Source organism: Argopecten irradians, chromosome 5, assembly GCF_041381155.1.
Source record: "Argopecten irradians isolate NY chromosome 5, Ai_NY, whole genome shotgun sequence".
Classification (NCBI taxonomy): domain Eukaryota; kingdom Metazoa; phylum Mollusca; class Bivalvia; order Pectinida; family Pectinidae; genus Argopecten; species Argopecten irradians.
Genome location: NC_091138.1, coordinates 24749996 through 24777081, shown reverse-complemented (window position 1 = coordinate 24777081; position 27086 = coordinate 24749996). Strand labels below are relative to the sequence as shown.

General features: G+C 37.5%; 5 protein-coding genes across 9 annotated transcripts in view; 2 read left to right on the top strand and 3 right to left on the bottom strand.

The window, feature by feature from the left end:
• Positions 1–6431, top strand: part of LOC138323321 (tuberin-like) — a 41305-nt gene extending 34874 nt beyond the window's left edge. For 2 of the 3 annotated variants that reach the window (XM_069267851.1, XM_069267849.1), the window contains 4 exons: positions 1032–1110; positions 2575–2601; positions 5039–5130; positions 5551–6431. In XM_069267851.1, coding sequence (XP_069123952.1) covers positions 1032–1110; positions 2575–2601; positions 5039–5130; positions 5551–5730 — 378 coding nt within the window. In that variant the 3' untranslated portion in view covers positions 5731–6431. The remainder of the gene's footprint in view (positions 1–1031; positions 1111–2574; positions 2602–5038; positions 5131–5550) is intronic. The other variant, XM_069267850.1, reaches the window with a different exon arrangement.
• Positions 6066–27005, bottom strand: LOC138323324 (uncharacterized). Of its 2 annotated transcripts, none has more exons than XM_069267859.1 (4): positions 26946–27005; positions 12859–12932; positions 10032–10163; positions 6066–9175 (listed from the first exon to the last, which is right to left on the bottom strand). In XM_069267859.1, exons 2-4 carry the CDS (start codon positions 12925–12927, stop codon positions 8927–8929), a joined length of 450 nt encoding a protein of 149 aa, XP_069123960.1. In that variant the 5' UTR covers positions 12928–12932; positions 26946–27005; the 3' UTR covers positions 6066–8926. The 2 variants fall into 2 exon arrangements, with proteins under 2 accessions (XP_069123960.1, XP_069123959.1); XM_069267858.1 differs by lacking the exon at positions 26946–27005 and adding an exon at positions 13069–13191.
• LOC138324338 (protein SON-like) lies at positions 7429–7902 on the bottom strand. Its single transcript, XM_069269413.1, has one exon. It carries the CDS (start codon positions 7900–7902, stop codon positions 7429–7431), a length of 474 nt encoding a protein of 157 aa, XP_069125514.1.
• Positions 8002–8454, bottom strand: LOC138324337 (protein SON-like). The gene has a single exon (XM_069269412.1). The coding sequence runs from the start codon at positions 8452–8454 to the stop codon at positions 8002–8004; it is 453 nt and encodes a 150-aa protein (XP_069125513.1).
• LOC138323323 (uncharacterized) lies at positions 13239–25980 on the top strand. 2 transcript variants are annotated; one of them, XM_069267856.1, is made up of 7 exons: positions 13239–14139; positions 16138–16377; positions 16556–16717; positions 21798–21854; positions 24068–24169; positions 24592–25080; positions 25418–25980. In XM_069267856.1, the coding sequence occupies exons 1-7, from the start codon at positions 14103–14105 to the stop codon at positions 25960–25962; spliced, it is 1632 nt and encodes a 543-aa protein (XP_069123957.1). In that variant the 5' UTR covers positions 13239–14102; the 3' UTR covers positions 25963–25980. The 2 variants fall into 2 exon arrangements, with proteins under 2 accessions (XP_069123957.1, XP_069123958.1); XM_069267857.1 differs by lacking the exon at positions 21798–21854.
• Positions 27006–27086: the final 81 nt, after the last annotated feature.

The window sequence follows — 27086 nt, the reverse complement described above, 5'->3', positions numbered from 1 at the left end:
TGAGTATAGTCTACATAGAATCTGAATTAATAACTATCTAAACACTTGAGACGGTACTTACTGAATAATTCTTGAATGAAAAAGACATATTATTCAATCTGGACTTCAAAATGTCTTTGGGAAAGGCCAAAAGACCAACTTTGAGCAACCATGTTATCTGAGGTAGTGAAAGTAAAATGTTTTACTTTTAAAGCCTTTAATCAACAAGTTTTATTTAAAAAGATTCCACCAAAATGAGTATCAATGGTATTGTTGATAATAACAATTTTTTATCTTAACAATCCAACAAAAGCATATTTGGCTGTTACAAGGACATAATTATGCAATTTTCATGCTGTCATACTTTTTCCCTGTGTTGATTTCAACTTATGTTTTTGGCAATCTGTGCTGTCCTTATAACGTTCTTGCCATACATTAATTTTCTAGTATCTCATGATAACCATGTAAGTTTATATTTGGCTTCAAAGTTGGCAAATTATGCAAATATCCCTATTTTTCTGATTTTTTGGGGGTCAAGAAAAACACTTTCCCAAATTTTTATTTGTGGCGACTTTTTTTCTTGTATAAAACAAAGTCAGATCTGTATGAAAAACAAAGAAAAAATCCTGTTGCAATTATTTTGGGGTAATACCTTATCTTTACTGGACTACATCTTAATTACGAATTTTATCTCTTAACAGTTGCTAAAGCAATGGCATATTTTGATGTTGTGTTTTGGAAATCCAGCCACACTCGCGTAACAGAGCATTAATTAAGTCACTTAACATTGTACTTGATTAAAGTACTCAGTAATCATTATATTTAGTTGAAAGTAAAGTGTTCTGTAATTTTCAATTATTATATCAATGATAATTGAATTCAGTTTGCTATTTCTACTCATTCTGTTCTGATTTCATATGGAGGTAGCAGGCGATTCTGGTTTACAAATGATCTGGAACAAACTAAAACTGCTAGTACATGTTGTCAGAGAACAACAATTGTAACTAGGGGTATACAATGAGCTATTGATTTGTGATTTTGTTGTATTCCAGGGACAGTTTAACTATGTAAATATTGTCATCAAACCCTTAGACCACGAGAGTAATGCTGTCACTTTACAAGCCAAGGAAGGTGAGTTACCTCCCCTTAAATAGTCAGTTTAAGTTATCAGAATGTTTAATTCTGTTAAGGAGTGGATGCATGAGTAGTTTTTCTCTTTGATGATATCAGAAGGAGATGCATGTAAATGGCAGAACTTTCACTGTAGACGGTTTGGCCAGGTGCTGAATACAACGTTTTTTTCTCAATATAATGCTCACTTCACATGTTCAGTGACAATTGCATGCATGGATACGCATTCACTTTTGTCCTGTTTGCATGAACTTCATTAAAGACAACTCATCACATGTGTGATTTAAAACGAACACCTGGTTGAAATTCATGGATATTAGCGTACAGTATTTTGCTAGATAAAATTCTGCTTGAAAACCACATAAACTTAATTTTCTTTGATTTTTAATTTGTTTTGCCCACCATCATCAGAGGGATCAGATTGTGGGCTATTCAAATCGCTTTTCGTTAGTGGTCCGTGGTCCGTCCGTCTTACTGTCCTTCTGCTCGTCCGTCTGTCCGCCCATCTGTTAACAACTCTTGTTATCGCTATTTCTAAGAAAGTGCCAAAGGGATCATTCTTAAATTTTATATGTAGGTTCCCTTAGGGCCTTAGTTGTGCATATTGCATTTTGGGACCAATCGGTCAACAAGATGGCTGCCAGGCAGCCATTTTAGATTATGATAGTTAAAGATTGTTATCGCTATTTCTCAGAAAGCACTGAATGGATCATTCTTAAACTTCATATGAAGGTTTCCTAGTGCCCTAGTTGTGCATATTGCGATTTTGGACGGATCGGTCAACAAAATGGCCGCCAAGCAGCCATCTTGGATTTTGATAGTTAAAGTGTGTTATCGCTATTTCTCATAAAGTACTGAATGGATCGTTCTCAAATTTCATATGTTTGTTCCCCTTGGGCCCTAGTTGAGGATAGTGTGTTTTGGGACAGATCGGTCAACAAGATGGCCGCTATTTCTCAGAAAGTACTAATGAGATCTGTCTCAAATTTCATATCCAGGTTCCACTAGGGTCTTAGTTTCACATATTGCATTTTGGGACTGAACAGTGACCAAGATTGCTGACAGCGGCCATCTTGGAATTTTATAATTAAAGTTTGTCTCTGCTATTTCTTCGAAAGTACTGAAGAGATCTGTCTCAAATTTCATGTGCAGGTTCCCCTAGGGCCCTATTGCATTTTGGGACCATCTTGTATTTTGATAGGTGAAGTTTGTTACCACTATTTGTCGAAAAGAACAGAAGCAATCGTTTGAAAAAGTTTCAAAAGCAGAGAAAAGATCCCTCTTTCCATTGTCAAACATAGATCATTCTTTGGTGGGCACCAAGATTTCTCTTGGATCTCCTGTTGTACTTATCTTATTTCGATTGTGTATTATTTCTGATTTTCTATAAATGATATTATGCTCAGTTTATTTTTGTAAAGAGATACAGACAAGTATTATAACTGCCTTTTTCTTGTGTTCTAGTGCCGTTTAAGGACAGCATAACTACAGGTACTGATGTAAACTGTACTGGGACAATATACTAACACAATCCTACTGGCCTTATAGGTCCTGGGGTATAGTCAGTGCTAGACTCATCATTGCTTGATAATAATCAAAGTTATTCTTTTAATAAGCTACAGGATCAGTCTGTTTTCTTTTTTCATCCTTCCTGTCTCTTTTAGGTCATCTGGCCCTAAGGGTCAAGAGGGTCAGATGATGACTTATAAACATTGTGCTTCATCAGTCGTCATGCGCTGTTCACCGTCAGATGTGCACCATCACTTGTGCTTAAAACTTTTTAAGGCTAGTACGCCACATCTTTAGGGAAAAAAGGTACTGTTGAAATGTTGAAATGTTGAAATCATATTCTTTCGTCTTCTTTTTTTTTCAAAAATATGTAAGTAATATTTGCAAAGTTATCTTAAAAAGGACAATTTATTCAGGCTAATTCTTTTACATAATCAAGAAGCAAAATATGGCATAAATTTCATATTCTACATTTCTTATGAGACATCTAACATAAAATATTGACAAATTCAACGTCATTGCTTAGTATTTTAAATGATACTGTTGTAATTACAAATCGTTGATCAATACGATTAAGCAGGTACAATACGTATGCTGTACTCATACCCGAGCCAAAGTCACCCACGTTAAACAAATGAACTGCATAACCACTGAGGAGGTGATAAAATGATTTTTTTAGGCAAGAACATTCACCAAATAAGGTAAACACACTACTGTCAGAGCGATTTGAGCAGTTCTAGACAAAAGTAGCATTACTTTACGAGCAAGGGACCGGGTTCGGCATACAAGATGTTCAACCACAATGTGTAATGGCGGACAGCTAGCGAGTTTGAACATTTCACACGCATTTCACCACCATATGCTTTTTTGGCATATCCCAGTAAAACCTACTATCTAATTTCCGTTAGAGCCGAGTTTTTTCTGATACATGTATATGTACAAATTTTAATGTTCTCTTACACTGAATTGTCCCTTAAAGTTTTTCATCGAATGGATTTGTCAGGTGACCGTTAAGGCCTATGGAGTCTCTTGTTTTTATTATATTAGGTCAGGGGCCAATGCTATAAGGTTGAGGTCAAATTTTGCATCATTTCTTATTATTAATATTTTAAATGAATTCAAGTTGTTTGAAGTTAAAAAGATATGTTAATGGACAAAATGTTAAGGACATATGGTCAGAGGTCAAAGTAATTTGGTCACTAGTTGAATTATAATAATATCATAAAGTTGTCATTCTTAACTTGTAAGAATTTACTTCCTAAATAAATTTACTTTCACTGTGAGGTAGGGGGTCATCAGAAAATGTTGATAGACAAAACTGCTTTCGGGTGTGGAAGCTTTTTAAACTTGTCCTAAGAGGAAGAATGATTATTTTCCCCTAACTCTTCTATCCATCTAATGAAGACAATATTGGTGTATTAAAACATAGACATGATTGGGTGATCCATCAATTTTATTGTAATGTCCCCATATTGTCCAGGTCAGAAAGAAAATCAATATTGAATGTTGATAGTAAATATAACTTATGTGTGTGGCATTACTGAATCATATACAGACAATATGTATTCATTAATGAATGTATCTTACATTATGTTTGTGTGTGTATGTGTGTTGGAATGACTTATCCTTTGCATTGTGTACAGCTGACAGAAAGCTTTGTACTCTAGACATGCATGTCTAAGCCACTATATACTTATTATGAAATACATGAAATTATTCATCCGTTTGATTTTCAATATAAAAGTAGTATTTCATAATTATCCTATGATATCACTGTGCACAGTATGTATATGTGATTTAAAATGCAAGCTACATAATATTAAAGTATTCTGAAAGCATTAAATTTTGTTTATTTAAAAAAAATCTATAATGGTGTATCTGAACAAGAGAGTTTATATACCTGCGTCTCAGTGTTGTGTTGATCAGTGTGTTTGTACACCTGTAACAGCTTGGTCTATACCTTGGTGTTAAGTATGTTGTCATCAGACAGCTCTAGGATACCCCAGTCTGCTAGCTTCTCACATTAGATGCACTGCACTGCTAGTCTTAATCCATAGCCCACACAAGTAACGTCTGCTGGGAAGGTTACCTGCTTAACACGTCACGCCTTGTGTGTTTGTCATTATTTGGAATATTATTAAGTTTTGTATTGAATTGAATATAATAATTAATTAATAATGCCACATCAAGGTACACATATTTCCTATCATATGAACTAGATAAGACACTTTGCAAGTCTTTTGTCCTTTCATTTCAACCTATTTTTCCAATATAATCAATTTCATGTTGATCATTCTAACCAGTTCGAATGTAGTTGTTTCTAAATCATTTTTGTACTGCTGAATTATACATGTAGTTGATAGTGTTTCAAGTGACACAGTGACACATGATTAACAAGTTTGATGATGTCGTATTTCAGATATTGCAGAAATACTTGGACACAAAGATACCAAAATCATATCTGATGCCAACCTTCCTGATTTAGTCAGACAGATAGCAGTTAACTGTGATGTAAGTGGCAGAAGCTTCTAAGCCTTGAGGTTTTATACAGTAAAACAGCATTATAACGAACATGCTTACAATGAATACATGATTATAGCGTAGTAATTTTGATTCCCCGAACTGTGTTTATAAAAAGTAATTTTGTTGATCCATAGGGGTTTGTAATAACTGTGTTTTACAGTAACCACTATTCTGTTCTTAAAAGCCAAAGATTTACGTTTGAAATTAGTTTTTATGGTTTTCACATGGTTATATTTTCACCAGAAGCAACTATAATCAATCCTAGTGTTGAGTAATAGCTAATTTTGGTGTTCAGAACGAAGATGGCCCCTGTTGCATAACTGCACTTCAATAATTTCTGTGTAAATTAAGAGCTACCTAACCTTATGTAGTCCTCAGATGTTACCTGACGACCTATTGTTTCCCCAGCTTGCCTCCCTGGTACTACAGAGACAACAGAGTCAGCCACAGGATCCATTCGCCTCCAACTGGTTAGAGAGACTTCGTCAGATCAAACGAATTAAGCAGAAGACATTGACTGAAGAGGTGAACAAAGTAGAGCAGCCGACTAGACACCAGGAGCTTGGTGACTTCACTGAGTTCGTGTGAGAGGTTTTAAAACCTACTAAATGTTACAACTTCCAGCAAGTTTGAGTGAGATTTAGAGGGTGTGTGAGGATACGGGTTCTTTAAAAAGTACTTTTCATTTTCTACCCTCCATCAGAGCTATGCGCTTTCTGATATTTAAAGATAAAAGAAAGGAATCATGTAATAAAGTGTTGCGAATTTAAAACACAGATAATGGGTTTCTGTAGGTTGGCAGTAGACATTCCTTGTCTCCAGGACCTGATTTCTCGAAACAAAAAGATCCGACTTCAGTCAAAACTTATGTAAATTATTTAAACATTTTATTACTGAAGGCTGTTATTTACTTAAATTTGTTCCGAGAACTTGGGATCAGATCTGTCTAGTCAGTGTATATGGTCTATGTCTTCCCGTTGGTGCATTTATTTATTTTCGATTTTGCCGTGATAAATTATATTTACAAATTATCAATGTAATATATTTGTATATTGATTATGCTTTAATTTTACTCCCCAGAGATAAACTACTTTGTGTCTGTTTACATGCATTCCTATGAAACCCGACTACCTGGTACAGTTTCCGAGGATATAACTTTCACCACCTTTGATAATGATTAGTATTTATATGTTCAACCACATACATTTTATTTATCTTGGGAAGTGTCTGTGTGATGTACCAACTGTTGTAATCCATCTTTGCTAGCCAATACAAAACAATTCTAACTGCATATGGATTTTTCTTAGTCTTTTTTATCTCAAGTTATTAGATGTACAATGCATTGTATGAAAAATAAAGGCAATATCAAATAATACGAAGCATGTAGTATGTAATCATTAATACTAAGTTCTCAAAGCATCAAAACAGTTTTCATTCAAAGTAACATCTTTTCGAATTACCCTAAATTACTTTGTCATTTGTTTTTGCATGCTGATCAGCGTCTTCTTTATCATTGCATTCCATGCTTTGTGTCACTATGTCTTAGTCAGCAAGTGTCATCATGTCTTTGTCAGCAAGTGTCACCATGTCTTAGTCAGCATGTGTCATCATGTCTTTATCAGCAAGTGTCATCATGTCTTTGTCAGCAAGTGTCATCATGTCTTTGTCAGCAATTGTCATCATGTCTTTGTCAGCAAGTGTCACCATGTCTTAGTCAGCAAGTGTCATCATGTCTTTGTCAGCAAGTGTCATCATGTCTTTGTCAGCAAGTGTCATCATGTCTTTGTCAGCAAGTGTCATCATGTCTTTGTCAGCAAGTTTCACCATGTCTTTGTCAGCAAGTGTCACCATGTCTTTGTCAGCAAGTGTCACCATGTCTTAGTCAACAAGTGTCACCATGTCTTAGTCAGCAAGTGTCATTATGTCTTTGTCAGCAAGTGTCACCATGTCTTAGTCAGCAAGTGTCACCATGTCTTAGTCAGCAAGTGTCATTATGTCTTTGTCAGCAAGTGTCACCATGTCTTAGTCAGCAAGTGCCACCATGTCTTTGTCAGCAAGTGTCATTATGTCTTTATCAGCAAGTGTCATCATGTCTTTGTCAGCAAGTGTCACTATGTCTTTGTCAGCAAGTGTCATTATGTCTTTGTCAGCAAGTGTCACCATGTCTTAGTCAGCAAGTGTCACCATGTCTTTGTCAGCAAGTGTCACCATGTCTTAGTCAGCAAGTGTCATCATGTCTTTGTCAGCAAGTGTCATCATGTCTTTGTCAGCAAGTGTCACCATGTCTTAGTCAGCAAGTGTCATCATGTCTTTGTCAGCAAGTGTCATTATGTCTTTGTCAGCAAGTGTCATCATGTCTTTGTCAGCAAGTGTCACCATGTCTTTGTCAGCAAGTGTCATCATGTCTTTGTCAGCAAGTGTCATGTCTTTATCAGCAAGTGTCATCATGTCTTTGTCAGCAAGTGTCATCATGTCTTTGTCAGCAAGTGTCATCATGTCTTTGTCAGCAAGTGTCATCATGTCTTTGTCAGCAAGTGTCACCATGTCTTTGTCAGCAAGTGTCATCATGTCTTTGTCAGCAAGTGTCATCATGTCTTTGTCAGCAAGTGTCACCATGTCTTTGTCAGCAAGTGTCATCATGTCTTTGTCAGCAAGTGTCACCATGTCTTTGTCAGCAAGTGTCATCATGTCTTTGTCAGCAAGTGTCATCATGTCTTTGTCAGCAAGTGTCATCATGTCTTTGTCAGCAAGTGTCACCATGTCTTAGTCAGCAAGTGTCATCATGTCTTACTCAGCAAGTGTCACTATGTCTTTGTCAGCAAGTGTCATCATGTCTTTGTCAGCAAGTGTCACCATGTCTTAGTCAGCAAGTGTCACCATGTCTTTGTCAGCAAGTGTCATTATGTCTTTGTCAGCAAGTGTCATTATGTCTTTGTCAGCAAGTGTCATCATGTCTTTGTCAGCAAGTGTCACCATGTCTTTGTCAGCAAGTGTCATCATGTCTTTGTCAGCAAGTGTCATCATGTCTTTGTCAGCAAGTGTCACCATGTCTTTGTCAGCAAGTGTCATCATGTCTTTGTCAGCAAGTGTCATTATGTCTTTGTCAGCAAGTGTCATCATGTCTTTGTCAGCAAGTGTCATCATGTCTTTGTCAGCAAGTGTCACCATGTCTTTGTCAGCAAGTGTCATCATGTCTTTGTCAGCAAGTGTCACTATGTCTTTGTCAGCAAGTGTCATCATGTCTTTGTCAGCAAGTGTCATCATGTCTTTGTCAGCAAGTGTCATCATGTCTTTGTCAGCAAGTGTCACCATGTCAAATGTCAGAAAGTGTCACTGTGTCTTTGTCAGCATCATACATGCTTTGTCAGTATGTTCTCATTTTTTAATCGGCGTTATAATTTCGTAATTACTGTCACTATTTCCTTTGTTATTGCCTTTGTTTTACATCCTCTCTTTACTATCAGTATCATCATTTCTTTCTCAGTGCCCTCCTTTCTTTATTATAATTGTCATCGGCATCCTCATTTCGTTGTCTAAATTTCGTTATAGGTCTTATTTCTTTGATAGTGCCGCCATATTTTATTGTATTTGTAATGTCTTTGTATTTCTTTGTTTCTTTATATAATCACTTTACTTTATCATTTATCTCATTATTGGAACTATCCACACATCTCGATTTGGGTAAATGTCATTATTTCTCGGAAAGTCATCATTTCTGACAGTGTCCAAATTTCTTTACCAGTCGCTTTACCATCTTATCATCATGCAATACAGTGATATACGTTTAGTCAGATAGTGGTAGCTCCTTCGCTCGGATGTCCTTGTTTGTTAGTTCTGTGTTGTCGTCTGTGTTGGTCTCCTTGTCCTGACTCACAGATGGCTTCACATCTGGTCCTGTCGCGATGGACTGGGTGTTTGGTATGCCAAGGTTTCCCCGAATGTTGGCATACTCCAGAATAACGTTCAGGAGACCTTGAAGGTCAAATATCAACACCGACAGTATTACTCCACAGCTCACGGCAGCAGCGTAACCCTTAGGGAAACAGCAGAAAATTTGTAATGTACGATAACACAAGGAAGATTACTAACGAAAGTAGAATTGTATGAAGGTAATTGAAAAAAAACACAAAGCTAGCTACTGATCGTTTCCACACCGGTACGTGATGTCTTTTAACTCAACGATGTACATAAGACTAGAATCTATTTGTTTTGATTTGCGACGATTTGAAAAATAGGTTCATCAGAAAAAGAAGGTGGCGACTTTTTTTCACTTGAATTACGATATTAGATCATATATAAAGATTGTCATGAAAATCGACAGTCTATATTTGATCACATATACAATTAGAACGAATATACGTACCCGGCCTGCTATACCTTTCGGCCGGGTACGAATTGGTCCCTATGTATTGTCGTAGTGGAGCGCTGCCTCCGAAAATCACTCGGGCACAGTTTTCTATACTTTATTTTGTAGGTTTCAATTATTTAATGCGTATACATGCATTTACATATTATTTTTGTCCCAAACAAACATAACGATACCATTTTCTGTCCAAATGTCTTTTGAGCTATAATATTGCAGCTAATATACAATTTGTTATTATCGTTTAGTTGATTCGATGTTACTCCATATATGTACAATCTATATATCACTATATTGCACGGATTGTTCAATACTTTTCGTCAGTACGATAAAAAAAAACGTGATGTCTACATGTTGCTGTCACTGGCCACAAGGAACGAATACGGCACAAAGGTGAACTTGTTAGTCACATCGTTCTATGTTCACGTTGTTAGGTTTTTCAGCAAATACAATAGAATATTTGGCATTTTGAAAGTCTGACGTGAATTTAACTAACAAGATAGACGATGTTGACATGTATACTTACCTCCCATGCTCTGTTACCAGCCAGACGCACGAACATAGTTAACGCCCACGTGATGGTTATTGGCGCTATGAACAGGAGCAGACGACTGAGTACCTCCCATTGCACTTCAAGCTCTCGCCGCACGCTCGCTATCTGAACAAAGGAACAAAAAGGTTTACATCTTTTTAGTGCAAAATAAGTTAGTCAATGGTTACAATCTAAATTCCAGAGAAATACGCTGTAACCCAAATTAGAAAACTTTTTGAAGATAATTGTAAAAATGCTCTTACTTGTGCTTGAATCCAGATTTTTTTCTTAATATTCCACATATAGATGCCTTTATTTTTAATTTCAAGAATTGTTTACTTGTCAGCAGTGCATATATTTATAAATATAGAGCTTGAAAGCATGTCCGGCCCACCCCTGCGATTCAGCAGGTTTGAGTACCCAAAATGGAACACCTCCTAAATAAAGTTTGATTAACAAATGTCCAGGTATGATAAAAATGTTTGAATTCATTTAAAGAAAGTTCAAACATTTTTTAGTTTATTCAAGTCACATTTCTTTCATAAATATTTCATTCAGCAATTGTTTTTCTTATTTTAAAATGTATGGTGTTTTTAGGGTTGTCGCACGACGTCGTTTCCCGGAGTTTTTCAAAATTTCATTATTTTCATTTTTAAATACAGATAATAGGCAACTGGAAAGAAAATGACATATTAAAATTGTCACAGTTATTAGTCAGCACCCTAATTTTTGTTCAGGACAGTTATTGTTAGTTCAGATTGTCAACTGAAATTTCTCTATCTCATATATTTTAAAAGTGTTCCATTTAGGGTAGCGTTCCAAATTGGGTAACGTCACGTTACTTGGGTCTCTATACTCTGATCGAGGCTAAAAAAGATTTTACCAAAATACCTCATTTGGTTATTGGAATGACTTGTCAATGTTGCCGGTTTTCGCTCCCTATCACGCGTATATCATATACATCGAATATACTTAGTTCTTTTCCGTGGACAAGCCCATGCCAATTGCCGGGTTTATATTTTGTTCCGGATGATTGCAATATGATTTTTGTGTCGCCTTCAATAACAGTCGACCTTCCACGATCTATATAACTGTTACTAGTAGTGTGTTTGTTGCTCTCCCTGCAGTGTCAACGTTTCCCATGAATTTCCCAATATGTACAAGTCAAGAGACCGAGGGAAATACTTTGCCTGATTCTAGTAAGTTGTTATGGTGAAAACTTGATATTTTTGGGAATTTTTGACTTAAAACCCTTCTCTTTGACAAAGTATTATAATCTTAACTGACTGAGAATTGACGAAATTCTTGCTACTATTATTGCATACTGGTGGTTATTCTGAACGGGGAAATGTTTTTTCCTGCTTATGTTTTGTCACATCGACTTTGAACACATATATAAAAATGGGGATAGGCGAGACATAAAAATACGCTGAAATTCTAATTTATGTTACAATACAATGTTATTCTGGTTTTAAAGCTATTAATTCCAATAGTACATAAAGGCCAATCTGGAATTCATTAACATGAAACTTTCAAAGGTTTCTTTTTTAAAGCCACACTATACGTAACTATCAACAAAAATTCAAGTTAAATTTGACTCCAATATTGTTAGTACTGGTAGATGTAGTCGAAATTAGGATATATTAAAGAATATCTATAATGCCTTTTGATAACTTTGGTACAGCAGTTGTTGAAAGTCGATACTTGTAAACATGCTTTCATTTTAAACTGGTCACCATAGAAGTTACGATTATTGCCGAACGGAAGTCGGAAAGTTCATGACCCGTTTTCGGAAGAGTTCGGACAGATGTTACGTAGTTACGGTAGTCACATGACGTTCTCGGCAACGACGTTACAATGTCGGCTAACGTCGGCCTGTTTGACTAAGTGGGACCCACCTAGCGAAGTTTAATATTTATTTGATTTTTATCAAAATATTCCGAATCATAATCGCTCATCTTGACTTCGATTTAGTCCTGTCTCTGCATAATTTACAACAGGATTTTTTTTCAACATTCTTCTTAATCATGAAAAAAATAAGAAAGATACGGATATTGGGCCTTTAAGCTAGTGGATGGAAAAGTACAACCACGATTTCTATGCTTTCATGATATCGTAATTTTACCACGAAAACAGTTTTTTTACCAAATTTATGTGTTCAATCTGCAAATTCTCCGTTTAATTCTCCGTTGAAGCATTTCAACAACATAGAGTCTGTCCAGTACATGAGTATACGACATCTTCAAAACATCTATACAAGTGATTATATTCATTTACAACAATGGTGATTACATCCATGAGAACACTGGGTCCTAAAGACAAAGATGTTCGTCTTTTGCTAGATCTATGTCGTCTTGAACCAGTGGATAATTGGCTTCAGTCACTTATGCGAAATATGATTTGTCCACTCTGTCGGGACTATTCGATTGACTTTTGGAACTTCGTATATTTTCATAGTTCATCCTAGTAAAGCGACGTAGCAAAATTATGTCATTGTGGCATTATGTTTGTCCGTTGACGTTTATAAAAAATACCGTATCGTGCTATGCAAACAGAATGGTGTGAATTCTTCAATTTGAATTTAGTAAACAACGGATAATTTCAAATATTCTTGCATTAAATTTAGTTCTGCTACAGGGGTACGTATATAGCATTTACATAAAATTATTGATCTTGTATCATTATCGTACGTCATGTACTGTAGCATATCCTAATAATTTATTGGGATATGATGATGCTAATGTGTTTCAAACTTATAATTATAAATTGAGCTGAAATTCGAATCGAAGCATGGATTGAAGATAAGTTTTGGTCATCTTACCTGAGAAGAAAACTCCTGTTTGATGTCACGAAGTTGTCTAACAATAACTTCTTCATTGTCAATCAGCATGTATCCTGAAACCAGAAAATGTGTATTGCAATCAAACGTATGGTAAAATAAGTTCTGACTCGGCGAATAACAGAAATTGCAGCATACCAATTTGAAGCAGGCCTAATTTCCAATATCCAAAAAAAACCACTATATTTCTACCTGTGTCTGTTGCGTCACTTTTTGGTTTGTTTTCCGTACTGGTTTGCTGCTCTGTCGCAACGTCTTCCATTTTGAAGCGGAAATGACGTTACGTTTAAAACGTCTATGACGTCACAATCATATTACATCCTGTTTCACACGACAGAGCACACGTTCTCTGTCCCGTTCACGAGTATTCTTATCATAAAAGGCTTTAGCAACTAATTATTCATAAAAACATGGAAATCCTGCTGCGCAGTATTTTGAATTATGAATGATCAAATCTTTCTATTGAGATGTCGTTTATCGTCTCGATGACTAGAAAATTTACCGAAATACAGATAAATAATTATCATTATTTATATTTCTATCATCAAACACGTGTTTGTTTCAGGAAATAATTAAGTTGTACTGGAGAACGTTGTGTGGGCAATATTTGCTATTTTTAATGTAAGTATCCAGATATTGTGTACTACGGAACAGAACTTTCGACGTAAATTCTAAAATTGCTTGTTCTGATTAAAAATTCGAACACTTGGTATAATCATTGGTCCGTTTTGTGAGCTATATCGATAACCGCTCTATTCATTCTAACAAACGTAATTCCTTTGGCTTTATCTAAGCTCCTCTAAGAATGGTTACATCAAACTCGATACCGAAGAGAATGGATTTGTGGACATAAATTGACGACTCTCCGCTAGGAAAACCGAGTCGTTTAAAGGGAATCCTCTTGATCGATAGCTGTGTTTAACCACTTTACTTTCTGTCCCAAACCTGACGAGTGTTGGGTCGTGACGGTTCTCGTCTCACAGCTGTTTAATACCAGATTAAACCGACTGGAAACAAGTCATAGGTGAAAAGTCCACAACAGTACACAACGGTGGCACACAATACACAATTATTACTCTGACATGGAATATATTACCGTACTGTCATCGCGGTGGGCTAATCTATAGAGCAACAATCGACAACAAGTGGATGGTTCAGCAAAATAACAAGGGATCTTTTGAGAAGACCAGAAGGGTACTATACACAAGACCTTAGTAGGACAGAGAATGGCGGTCAGAAATGGACTGAGGATGGACTCTGTTGGTAAGTAAAATCAATTATCACTTGAAGTTGTAGACTGGGGCTTATATTCCGCGATCCTTCTTTATACATGTACAATTTGTATTGATAAGTTGTTATGCCGACAAAGTAGTGTATTGCCCGAATGTCGTACAAAATCCCGACTTCCACGATAAATTGTGCCTATTACCTTTGTTGATTTGTATTTTCGACAATAAATGTTTAAATCATTACAGACAGTCGATATTTAAGCCAAGTAGTATCTTCTTATCGGGCGTTACAGTTGCCTATCGGGATGAAATGGTATGATTTTTAACTTAAACTATTTGTAGTCTTGAACACTGATGATATTTGAAGAATGCGATGTCTCCGGAGGCAGTCTATAACCCAAACGTCCTTTAGGAACAATAAGGTTATCACCGTAACATTGCATAAGAACATCTGTAGGAGTCGGTCGAGTCCTAATGTATATAACATTAGTAATACGGGTAAATGTGGTATTCCAAGGTCAAAACCGACATTTAATATCAAGCTATACAAAACCAACACAACGTTGAAGGTTAGACTCCCCATCTCAATGATAAGAAGACTGCGATTATGATATTGTTTTATTGTGTTATAAGATAATGAAGGCGCGTTCGGCCCGATTGTTGGGGTGTCCGTTACGCCCTGATGTAAAATGCCGCGGAGACCTAATTGATTGTGCGGTCGGAAATCGAAGTCTTCAAATACATAGAGTCAAATACTTCAATATAATATTTACATACCTTTATCGCTTATACAAACAACATTAAGATATTGCCTTACCCAGGGGCCAGACTTTTGTAATGTGTATTTGAGAATTATATTAGTTCTACTGTGGAAATATGGATAGATTAAAAGGGTAATGCATTGCTTTGGGGAAAAGCTATATAACCTTATGTAGATCCGTCATGTCTGAAAGTTGGTCTTATGCATTTAAAATGTCAATTACAAGTCATTGCTAATGCTGTTATAGATTTAAATCCAGATTAATGCAAAGCCGTCATTTTAATCAAATTCAAATGATGTCGTTTGTTGACATTCGCCAGTACATATATGTTCCATTAGCGTGACAGTAAAGAGACTATTAGTATAGAATATTTAATAGAGCAGCCACCTGTGAACAGAAACTGTAACAACATTGGTAATATGTTAACTGTATTAATATGTCGAATAGAACGTCGCTATGAAAGTAAAAGAAATAAAATGGAAGGAGCACAGGGACTTGACATTTAACATCTAACTCGCGAAATACTCCCAGGGTATGGTGACAAGTAAATTACATCGGCGGTTTGGGGATATATGAAATCCCAATGGTAGGAGATAATGGATCGGTAGAAAAGCACATCTGTTTGTTTTGCATTTTGCAACGTTGAGACGAAAAGATAAGATTAAAGCAGTGTCTCTCGAGGTATCGAAATTTGCTTTAATATACAATGTACAATGCCGTGCAGCGCATACAAATGCACTTTGTATTGGTGTATGCGATATTGAGTGAGCAATCAATGACACTCTGTAGAAGGTACATAGAGACCCGGCACATGCCTTCTTTGTCAATGTTTCAACACTTGAGATGTGTTTTAAACACGAAAATCAAATAAAGATAGGTAATGTCAATAGGGCTTTGAAGAGCTCTGACCGAGTGTGTAAAAATCACAATCGGAAAGGGAAAGGAAGGGGCCTGGTATGTATATTATTGTCATTGAAATAATTCAACGCTTATCTCTTTATGAATCATTTCTATATAGCACATGTTAAACTTAATTGGAAAACACACCTGAATGGGACGCATGTAATATAAATTAACATCTACTTTCGTTTCACCATAAAACGTCTAGTATGTGCCAACAGTTCTGAAATTCTACTTCTATCATACATTATTTACGTTCAGCATCTGCAAACGAATTTGTCAAGTTTTATAACTAGAATGGGGAAAACTGGAACATTTGCACATTAATATCCGTTGGAAGGTTCTGTTGTTTACTTTCGTTTTCCCTATAGATATACGAGAGGTATTCCGACATGTGAGCCCTTACATAATTCGCCAGTGGAAGGAAGTGTGTTTAGAGCTTGGTGTACACCAATATGAGATCCAACAGTTGGAAACATCCGACTTCAGCACCTGTCCGTCCCAGCTGGCGTTTAAGGGTCTATGTCTGTGGTACGATCGAGTGGGTAGGGCTGCCAACAGGGAGTGCCTGGGCGTGGCCCTCAATAAATGTGGTCTCCGAAGGGCCGAAGGTATGTACACCATAAAGACCTATGCATGTCACCACAATGGTAAATCAAACATATTGTAATACATTGTAATTTCCCTGTGTGTCTCGCGTATGGTAAACGATTTGGATGCATGAAGTAAATACTTTTATTTGTAAACACAGTAAACTTCCTTAATGTTACTGTTTGTTTGTCCCGGCAGAAGAGATAACAAACATCGAATCAGGGACGGTCAGCAGACCTACGTCATCACGACCCAAATCATCACGGCCTACGTCATCTCACGTGCAGTCAGGTCGGACACAATACGCGCGGCGACTGAAGTCCGCGAACCTGGTCAGGAGACGTCAGCACCAGCAGACAAGTAAGTGTCGGCAATGAAAGTGACATCATCAGCAACAGACAGGTAAGTGTCGGTAATCAAAGTGACGTCATCAGCAACAGACAGGTAAGTGTCGGTTATCAAAGTGACGTCATCAGCAACAGACAGGTAAGTGTCGGCAATCAAAGTGACATCATCAGCAAGACAGGTAAGTGTCGGCAATCAAAATGACGTCATCAGCAACAGACAGGTTAGTGTAGGTTATCAAAGTGACGTCATCAGCAACAGACACGTAAGTGTATGTTATCAAAGTGACGTCATCAGCAACAGACAGGTAAGTGTAGGTTATCAAAGTGACGTCATCAGCAACAGACAGGTAAGTGTAGGTTATCAAAGTGACGTCTCCAGCAACAGACAGGTAAGTGTAGGTTACCAAAGTGACGTCATCAGCAACAGACAGGTAAGTGTCGGTTATCAAAGTGACGTCATCAGCAACAGACAGGTAAGTGTCGGCAATCAAAGTGACATCATCAGCAACAGACAGGTAAGTGTCGGCAATCAAAGTGACGTCATCAGCAACAGACAGGTAAGTGTCGGCAATCAAAGTGACGTTATCAGCAACAAACAGGTAAGTGTAGGTTATCAAAGTGACGTCATCAGCAACAGACAGGTAAGTTTCTGTTATCAAAGTGACGTCACCAGCAACAGACAGGTAAGTGTAGGTTACCAAAGTGACGTCACCAGCAGCAGACAGGTGACTGCCGGTTATCAAAGTGACGTCAGCACCAACAGACAGGTAAGTGTCGGTTACCATCGGATGCTTGACTGTGAATGTCGTCACTAAGTTAATTTTACGTCATACACAACAGACATACTAAATTCGATCATTATCTTTACTCAGATGGCGTCTTTACCATAGGACGGGTGGCTTATGCTACTCTTTAGTCATGTTTAAGATAATAGTAATGTAATATGAATGAGATGAGTCAGTATAGGCTATAAATTATTATATATACTGAACTATTTTTAAATTGAAGATTACTAACTTGAGAATCAATATCAGCTGAGAACTATTTATTTAACACTATAAAGTGGTATCTACAATAAGTATACTGTACAAAGATAAGGATTAAATATAAACCTTATTTACCATTAATCAACGAAACGCTACTTTATGTCCCTTGTCCTCGATTGTGCTACGTTAGACCTCAGCATGCTTCAGTTTTAATCTTATGATTTGATAAGCTTAGACAATACCAATAACGAATAAATTTGATTTCGGATCTAGATAATCTTGGTTTTAAAGTTAAAATTACATCACGGCTATTGAAATGGTATTTACACACCGACTATCGATACGAGTAGGGCTTAGCACGTCTGGTAACTAGCGGGTACTGGTCACTCCCAGGACTGGCGGGAAGCTTTATCAGATATCAACACTTAAACTGTTTTATAAGTTTAAGACAATGAACAGTTTAATTACGTTGATAGGGTACACCCTCCCAGTTACCCTTCACACCCAGTACACTACTCTGTCTCCCAAGGCTGTCGGTGAATCAGCTAGATGGCCACTCTAAAACTGCCCACTATACACGAAAATGGTAAGTACATGTAGTTGTTTTGCACGTGAACGTCGAACTCCTATAGGAAACACAGTTGCATCAAATGGATCTTTCTGGACATTGAGACCAAATAGTCCTTACTGGATAAGAGACCAGACAGTCCTTACTGGACTAGAGATCAGACAGTCCTTACTGGACTAGAGACCAGACAGTACTTACTGGACTACTTATCGGACAGTACTTACTGGACTAGAGACCAGACAGTCCTTACTGGACTAGAGACCAGACAGTACTTACTGGACTAGAGACCAGACAGTCCTTACTGGATTAGAGACCAGACAGTCCTTACTGGATTAGAGACCAGACAGTCCTTACTGGACTAGAGACCAGACAGTCCTTACTGGATTAGAGACCAGACAGTCCTTACTGGACTAGAGATCAGACAGTCCTTACTGGATTAGAGACCAGACAGTCCTTACTGGATTAGAGACCAGACAGTACTGACTGGACTAGAGATCAGACAGTACTTACTGGACTAGAGATCAGACAGTACTTACTGGACTAGAGATCAGACAGTACTTACTGGACTAGAGATCAGACAGTCCTTACTGGATTAGAGACCAGACAGTCCTTACTGGATTAGAGACCAGACAGTCCTTACTGGATTAGAGACCAGACAGTCCTTACTGGATTAGAGACCAGACAGTCCTTACTGGATTAGAGATCAGACAGTCCTTATTGGATTAGAGACCAGACAGTCCTTACTGGACTAGAGATCAGACAGTCCTTACTGGATTAGAGACCAGACAGTCCTTACTGGACTAGAGACCAGACAGTCCTTACTGGATTAGAGACCAGACAGTCCTTACTGGACTAGAGACCAGACAGTCCTTACTGGACTAGAGACCAGACAGTCCTTACTGGACTAGAGACCAGACAGTCCTTACTGGACTAGAGACCAGACAGTCCTTACTGGATTAGAGACCAGACAGTCCTTACTGGATTAGAGACCAGACAGTCCTTACTGGATTAGAGACCAGACAGTCCTTACTGGATTAGAGACCAGACAGTCCTTACTGGATTAGAGACCAGACAGTCCTTACTGGACTAGAGACCAGACAGTCCTTACTGGACTAGAGACCAGACAGTCCTTACTGGACTAGAGATCAGACAGTCCTTACTGGATTAGAGACCAGACAGTCCTTACTGGACTAGAGACCAGACAGTACTTACTGGACTAGATATCTGACAGTACTTACTGGACTAGAGACCAGACAGTACTTATTGGACTAGATATCATACAGTACTTACTGGACTAGAGATCAGACAGTACTTATTGGACTAGAGATCAGACAGTACTTACTGGACTAGAGATCAGACAGTACTTATTGGACTAGAGATCAGACAGTACTTACTGGACTAGAGATCAGACAGTACTTACTGGACTAGAGATCTGGCAGTACTTACTGGACTAGAGACCAGACAGTACTTACTGGACTAGAGATCAGACAGTACTTACTGGACTAGAGACCAGACAGTACTTACTGGACTAGAGACCAGACAGTACTTACTGGACTAGAGATCAGACAGTTCTTACTGGACTAGAGATCAGACAGTACTTATTGGACTAGAGACCAGACAGTACTTATTGGACTAGAGATCAGACAGTACTTACTGGACTAGAGATCAGACAGTACTTACTGGACTAGAGATCAGACAGTACTACTACTGGACTAGAGACCAGACAGTACTTACTGGACTAGAGATCAGACAGTACTTACTGGACTAGAGATCAGACAGTACTTACTGGACTAGAGATCAGACAGTACTTATTGGACTAGAGATCAGACAGTACTTATTGGACTAGAGATCAGACAGTACTTACTGGACTAGAGATCAGACAGTACTTATTGGACTAGAGATCAGACAGTACTTACTGGACTAGAGATCAGACAGTACTTACTGGACTAGAGATCAGACAGTACTTACTGGACTAGAGATCAGACAGTACTTATTGGACTAGAGATCATACAGTACTTACTGGACTAGAGATCAGACAGTACATATTGGACTAGAGATCAGACAGTACTTATTGGACTAGAGATCATACAGTACTTACTGGACTAGAGACCAGACAGTACTTATTGGACTAGAGATCAGACAGTACTTACTGGACTAGAGATCATACAGTACTTACTGGACTAGAGATCAGACAGTACTTATTGGACTAGAGATCAGACAGTACTTACTGGACTAGAGACCAGACAGTACTTACTGGACTACAGATCAGACAGTACTTATTGGACTACAGATCAGACAGTACTTACTGGACTAGAGATCAGACAGTACTTATTGGACTAGAGATCAGACAGTACTTACTGGACTAGAGATCAGACAGTACTTACTGGACTAGAGATCAGACAGTACTTACTGGACTAGAGATCAGACAGTACTTATTGGACTAGAGATCATACAGTACTTACTGGACTAGAGATCAGACAGTACTTATTGGACTAGAGATCAGACAGTACTTATTGGACTAGAGATCATACAGTACTTACTGGACTAGAGATCAGACAGTACTTATTGGACTAGAGATCAGACAGTACTTACTGGACTAGAGATCAGACAGTACTTATTGGACTAGAGATCAGACAGTACTTACTGGACTAGAGATCAGACAGTACTTACTGGACCAGAGATCAGACAGTATTTACTGGACAAGAGATCAGACAGTACTTATTGGACTAGAGACCAGACAGTACTTACTGGACTAGAGATCAGACAGTACTTACTGGACAAGAGATCATACAGTACTTACTGGACTAGAGACCAGACAGTACTTACTGGACTGGAGATCAGACAATACTTATTAAACTAGAGATCAGACAGTACTTACTGGACTAGAGATCATACAGTACTTACTGGACTAGAGATCATACAGTACTTACTGGACTAGAGATCAGACAGTACTTACTGGACTAGAGATCAGACAGTACTTACTGGACTAGAGATCAGACAGTACTTATTGGACTAGAGATCAGACAGTTCTTGCTTGATTAGAGACCACATAGTGGTGTAGAGATCAAACAATTATAATTGGCTGGTATTTTGTCCCTGAAAGTTATTCTGAAGTTTTGAAGAAATAATGTCTCAGCTTCGTTGACATATAGTTGTATGTATACCACCAGTAAATGAATTGTAATTCGAACAATATACAAGAAACAAGATTGTGATTTGTCATTCTCGGCCTTTGTAGTAGGTGTGCCCAGATTAGTGTATACATTCTATTTACATGTTATAATAACTCATTTGATACATATGCTAGAAGTGTTTCCGTTAACCGTAATGTTTCCGGCTTTTAGTTTCCGTTATTATTATTACATCACAGCTAGACTGGTATTTAGTTTTGGAATTTTTATATACTTTATACATTAACATATTTTGTTTACATTATATTTACGTCCACTAACGGATGTCTACGTGTGATGTTGACCAGTAAGTGATAAGTCCTAGTGTTCTGTGATTAGTTGTGTATATTACTTGTCTATTTCGTTAAGGGTTGCTGGTGATACTCCCCAGTGAACTTATCTACAACTGCTACACCTTCCCATCAGGTACCGACACCCAAAGTGGTGCCAACCAACTTAATGTTGTTTAATAAGCTTCACTAAATCTAAAATTAATTCACAACTTGAGACATCTTAATTCAACATAACTCGAATATTAGTGCTCAGGTGTAACGAGTTTAAATAGCTCTGGTATTGTTCGTCCGTACGTTATACGAAGATTTATCAGTGCGAAACGTTCAATTAAGTCCACACATTTAACCGTTAAGTGCTTGTAATTAAAAGGTTGTATTTCATGTATAACAAAATTTTCTGAAGCGTTTGTAATGAGTTGTATATTGGTAGAGTAAAAACCACGTTTGAGAATTAATTTGTTGCTATTTGTTACTCCTCATTCGGAAACCTCAAACACAGTTTGCCATACTTTTTATCAATACAACCATGTACTTGTAATTATTTTTGGTAATAAAGAATGACAGATTTCCACTTGAATGCTACAGAATTCTGAAATCACCCTGACATTCTGAAACAATAACAAATAAGTGCATGCCTTGTTCACTAATTACAAGATTCATTGAAATATCATTGGGTGTAATACCGCACGTGTTTCTTGTGGCTTAGCGATGACTACATTGTGAAATTTGATACCGCACGTGCTTCTTGTGACAATCAATGACGTCATGGTGTAATGTTATGATTGGGCCTCGCGAAGCCCGTGCCTCCTATGGCCAAGCAAATGCTTTAGCAATGCTTTAGGCGTGATAAAACGAATGGATGTAAATGGTTGAACCTGCCTAAAATATAGAACGATCAAGGTGTGATTTAACTTCTATGACAAAGTAGTTTCATTTAGTTTTAATCATGAAATGAATATTTTATTCAACTTATCGACAAATAATTTTGTTCTACTTTAGACTAGTTGGTAATACGAAGTAATAAATGCAGTAGACTTAAGAAGTTGGCATTCTGGGGCCATTACACCTAGTTATTGTTGGAATATCATGTGTCATCCTCTGGTTAATGAGAAGTCGCTTTATTAACCGTAATTAATAGATATGTAACCTTATACCTTATACTTAGTTGTCTCGTTCCCACACCTGTACAGGTGGGTTACACAGGTGTTTCTGATACCGGTTAGTGTAAGGTAAGGGACAGACGTGGTCTGTATCAGAATGGACCCTTACCCCGGCTACCCGATAGAGTATTTCGGGATGGAAGAGGACGAGGACAATGATGGTACGATCATGCATATCGATGAGTACGATTTTTTTAAAACAATATACATAAATCATCATTGCATATAACAACAAAATTATCTTCCCTTGCATGTCAGTGTTGATAATGACGTCATTAGTTTGTGAGTGAAAAGTACGTTGTTTTCTCCGGGAAAATGACGTTACGTCACATGCCGTACAATCAATAGCTATCGGCCATTGTAATATGTCTATACAAAATAGAATCTGAAATTTTTCTTGGGTATGAAACCAAGTTGAATCAACATTTTAGTTAACGTTTGTGATAGTAGGCTCTTTTTCACAACGATTTAATAACTTGTTGGATATTATGGTTATTTTTGCATGATTCCAGATTTGTATGATGCTTATTATGTTTTGGATTAGGAATAACTCGTGTGTAATTAAGATGACAATATGTGTACTGATACTAACCTTACCGACCTATCGACATTAAACCACATGTTACTCAGGCTTGATTGGCTGACCCTCGTGACGCTTAGCATGTGTATTAGATAGACATGTACATGTATATAGGTATCCAGTTTCATGTATACACGCAATGTAAAACATTTAAATGTACTTTATGTAGTCCCGTTTGATGTATTCAAATTCATAGCAAAACACATTTCATTGCTCTCTTACCGTCGATTACTTTAGAGACATTTGTGGTTGTAAACACATATATCGAAGATTTTAACTGTGTTGTGTTTGATCTATACTTCATGCAAAATATGGCTGATTAGATCAATTTTGTTGTGATTATCTTAAAGTTCAATGTGTATGTTTATTCACATAATTACTTTGCATATCTAATTTGTTTTAAATGAGTGAACAGAAACGGAAATTGAAAATTAATATATAAAATGCATATTTAATTTGTTGTAAATGAGTGAATAGAAACGGAAATTGAAAATTAATATATAAAATGCATATTTAATTTGTTGTAAATGAGTGAATACAAACGGAAATTGAAAATTAATATATAAAATGAATGATGAACCAAGGAATCTGTTTTGTTTGACACAGGCGGTATTGCCAGACCCAATACTCGCTGTAAGAGTGCCCGAAGTGGAATCCATCGTGTGCGGTCGGCCAGGAAACGGGACAGCTTCTCGGAGGACAAATCCTGTAAGTATTACTTGTGATGATTCTGTAATCCAGATAATCTCCCGGACCCATTTACAAATATTCTCATTTTATTCATTCTCTCAAAATCTCATCATTGTGCCATATCTAGAAGCATTGCTTCAAAGAGCATGGTAGGCGCTCAAAGTAACTCTTTCGTTTATGAATGGCCGATTTGGCGAACGCAATTTGCATAAAACGACAAAATGTTTTCCCTTAATTATTGATTTAGAAATATGAGTCTGCCATTTTGACCGATTCACTGACAGTGTGGAATAAAATACTTACATGGCAGTCTATATCATAGCATCGCCCTTATGTCTTTATTTATCCACTTTACTTTGCACAAATCCTCCACACGGACCTGAAGTTTTTTGAGTTACCTATTAACATTACGACATACACGTGCTTATGTCTACTTACAGGTGAGCTCAATTTGAACATCAAAGTATCCCAAGTGTCGCTGGAATCTGAACAAGAAACGAATTCTAATCAGGCCAAACGAGATTTAGCTGAACGATTCTACGACGTTATCTTACAAAAGAAGGAACAATTCTGTTGGACGCTTGAAGCCGCCATCAATATTCGTGACGTCAGAGTAGAAACAATCACTAGAGGTCTGTGTGTCAAGTGTGAATGTTTGACGCTTGGGGCGCTAGAGTCACTCAATCAGATGTTCAAAAGTCGACGCCTGTCCGCTGTATGTCAGTCTATATTCGTCACGGACAGTGTAAGGGATCAAATAAGCGTCAGCTCAGTTAAAGTGAACGTTACCATAGATACCGCCGAACTGGATGCTTCGCGAGAAGTGCTCTTGTCACGCAAGTTCAAGGAGAATATATCAGTTCATCCGGCGGACACACTGACCACCCCGACAAACTACACTAGTCTTGACCACATTCCTGTGACCACTGGTCAGTGTCCTACAAATCTATGTGTTGTTCGTCTATTTAACGTACTTTCGGTAAAGTTTGACATTATGTATGGTATCCATGGATTCGCCTCTTACTTCCAGTTCTGTTGTGAACCTGGTTATTTTGGTTTATCAAGCATTGTAGTCTAAATGAAACATTTGTACCTTTGGTCAAAGAAATATATTCTGTCACCTCGAAACTATTTGACCCTGAATGATAAATCGAAATAGTGAGGAAATAGTACTATACGATAATTTCAAATTCTTCTCTAAAATGAAAATTAGCAAAGAAACACGCTTCCCTAACTTTATATATGATTTGTTTCTCGTTATTTTAGATGTGGTGGTGATCGAGAAAGACTTTGACATTAATGGATGGCGCATGCGTCTTAGTGCGGATGTTGAGGCTGTTCGGCATCGATATACGGGCTTCAGCGACTCAATTGACCTATTTATAAGAACTCTTCAAATCATCATGCCGAAAGGCAAAGTGGCCATTGAATCCCTTTCGGATGTCATCGGTCTTTATGGACATTTGATGGCGAGTTCGTCGCTATCTTCGGGTGTGAGAACTGACCTTATACGAGAATATCTGTCGACTGTGAACAGTATACGGATACTGGTGGACGATATCAAGGCTAAGTCATCTCATACTACAGACGATAAAAGTGATGATGACTATCAAATTATGACGTGCCTTGTCGGTGAACTACAAGACATGCTTCTTCCAAAACATGTGTTTGAGGAAGACATCAGTGTCCTTGACCGAAGAGTCAATCCGGCAGAGAAGCCGTTTTTAGGTCTTTTGTGTTTTGTGCCGTTGCTTCTTGCCAAACTTTCGACAGTCTTGTATACCCTTAGTGCCCCGGGTATTTCTAAATAAAACGTGTTAAAGACAGCATTATGTGGCTATTTTCTGATATGTGTTGCTATGAAATGACTTAACCGTCCCAAATGACAAATTCCAGATCAATTGGTAGAGTTACATCCCTTAGGTTCCTGCATCACTGTGGCACTGGCCTTGAGAAACAACAGACGATGCCCCCTTCCATGAAAAATATTGTATGACCCCTGATCCATTCTCTTATTATATGACGAAGCACATTAGGATGTCAACATTTCCGAGTAAGCCTACTCATATAACGTGTTTTGCCATTATAAAGCGTATACATATACAAAATGTCATAATGATCGTAAACAAAATGTCAAAGGGGAAAAACGGCAGTAGAACGCTAATTACCTTGACTTTTATGAAAGGTTTCAGACAACTTTATCCTCTCAACACTTTCATCATGTTCATTAGTGTATATATGAACGTGCGAAATGTTTTGTTGCTGCGTTTAATTTCCTCGACAGACGACAGCGTGTGCTGGGTCTATCAAAACACGACACAGTGCATCTGTGAAGTGATCTGCCAAACGTGCGGCCATAACATTTTACGGGGCGTTGAACCTTTCGTGCTCGCTGAAACCTGTTATCGTTAGAAATGATGATTGCAGGCTACAGGTATTCGTTATAACATTTTCATGTAATCGACAGACACAGTATTATGGTTGTAACAGTCATAACCTATGACTCAAGTGAGTACGTACAAAATCAAACCAGGAACGAATAAAACGCATAACTGTGACTAGACTGTGTCAAAAGCGAGCAGTTTTACACTAAACCCGTCTCTTAAATGAACAAAGTTCGAGTATTTTAGTTTTTGTTATTTTTTACTTTCATTGATTTACCTCCATCTCATAATATACGTTAGTCTAGCAATGGAGTTAACAAACACCTAGATAGAAAGGATACCAAAGAGTTCATTACTATCATGATCGCCTATCATCTAGTTAAAAATACTGCTTAACAAGTATGGCTAACCTTGAGGTCAACATAGACGTCCTCTTGTCCCCAATTGGCATCCGTCAGATTTTTATAGAGTTACCATTACCGTATTAATATTTAGGCCATATTAAAGCCTTTATTTTTGTCAAAAACGTGAATTCAAAAGAAAAACAAACC

What these genes read in the sequence shown, in the direction of transcription:
- LOC138324338 (XM_069269413.1), bottom strand. Translation starts at nt 7,902, where the DNA reads ATGGTGACACTTGCTGACAAAGACATGATGACACTTGCTGACAAAGAC.
- LOC138324337 (XM_069269412.1), bottom strand. Translation starts at nt 8,454, where the DNA reads ATGGTGACACTTGCTGACAAAGACATGATGACACTTGCTGACAAAGAC.
- LOC138323324 (XM_069267858.1), bottom strand. Translation starts at nt 13,138, where the DNA reads ATGGAAGACGTTGCGACAGAGCAGCAAACCAGTACGGAAAACAAACCA. An exon ending in AAGTGACGCAACAGACACAG is followed by an intron (nt 12,933 to 13,068) that starts GTAGAAATATAG and finishes TTCTGGTTTCAG; the next exon opens with GATACATGCTGATTGACAAT. An exon ending in CTGGTAACAGAGCATGGGAG is followed by an intron (nt 9,176 to 10,031) that starts GTAAGTATACAT and finishes TGTTTCCCTAAG; the next exon opens with GGTTACGCTGCTGCCGTGAG.
- LOC138323323 (XM_069267856.1), top strand. Translation starts at nt 14,103, where the DNA reads ATGGCGGTCAGAAATGGACTGAGGATGGACTCTGTTG. An exon ending in ACTGAGGATGGACTCTGTTG is followed by an intron (nt 14,140 to 16,137) that starts GTAAGTAAAATC and finishes TTTTCCCTATAG; the next exon opens with ATATACGAGAGGTATTCCGA. An exon ending in CCACATTCCTGTGACCACTG is followed by an intron (nt 25,081 to 25,417) that starts GTCAGTGTCCTA and finishes TCGTTATTTTAG; the next exon opens with ATGTGGTGGTGATCGAGAAA.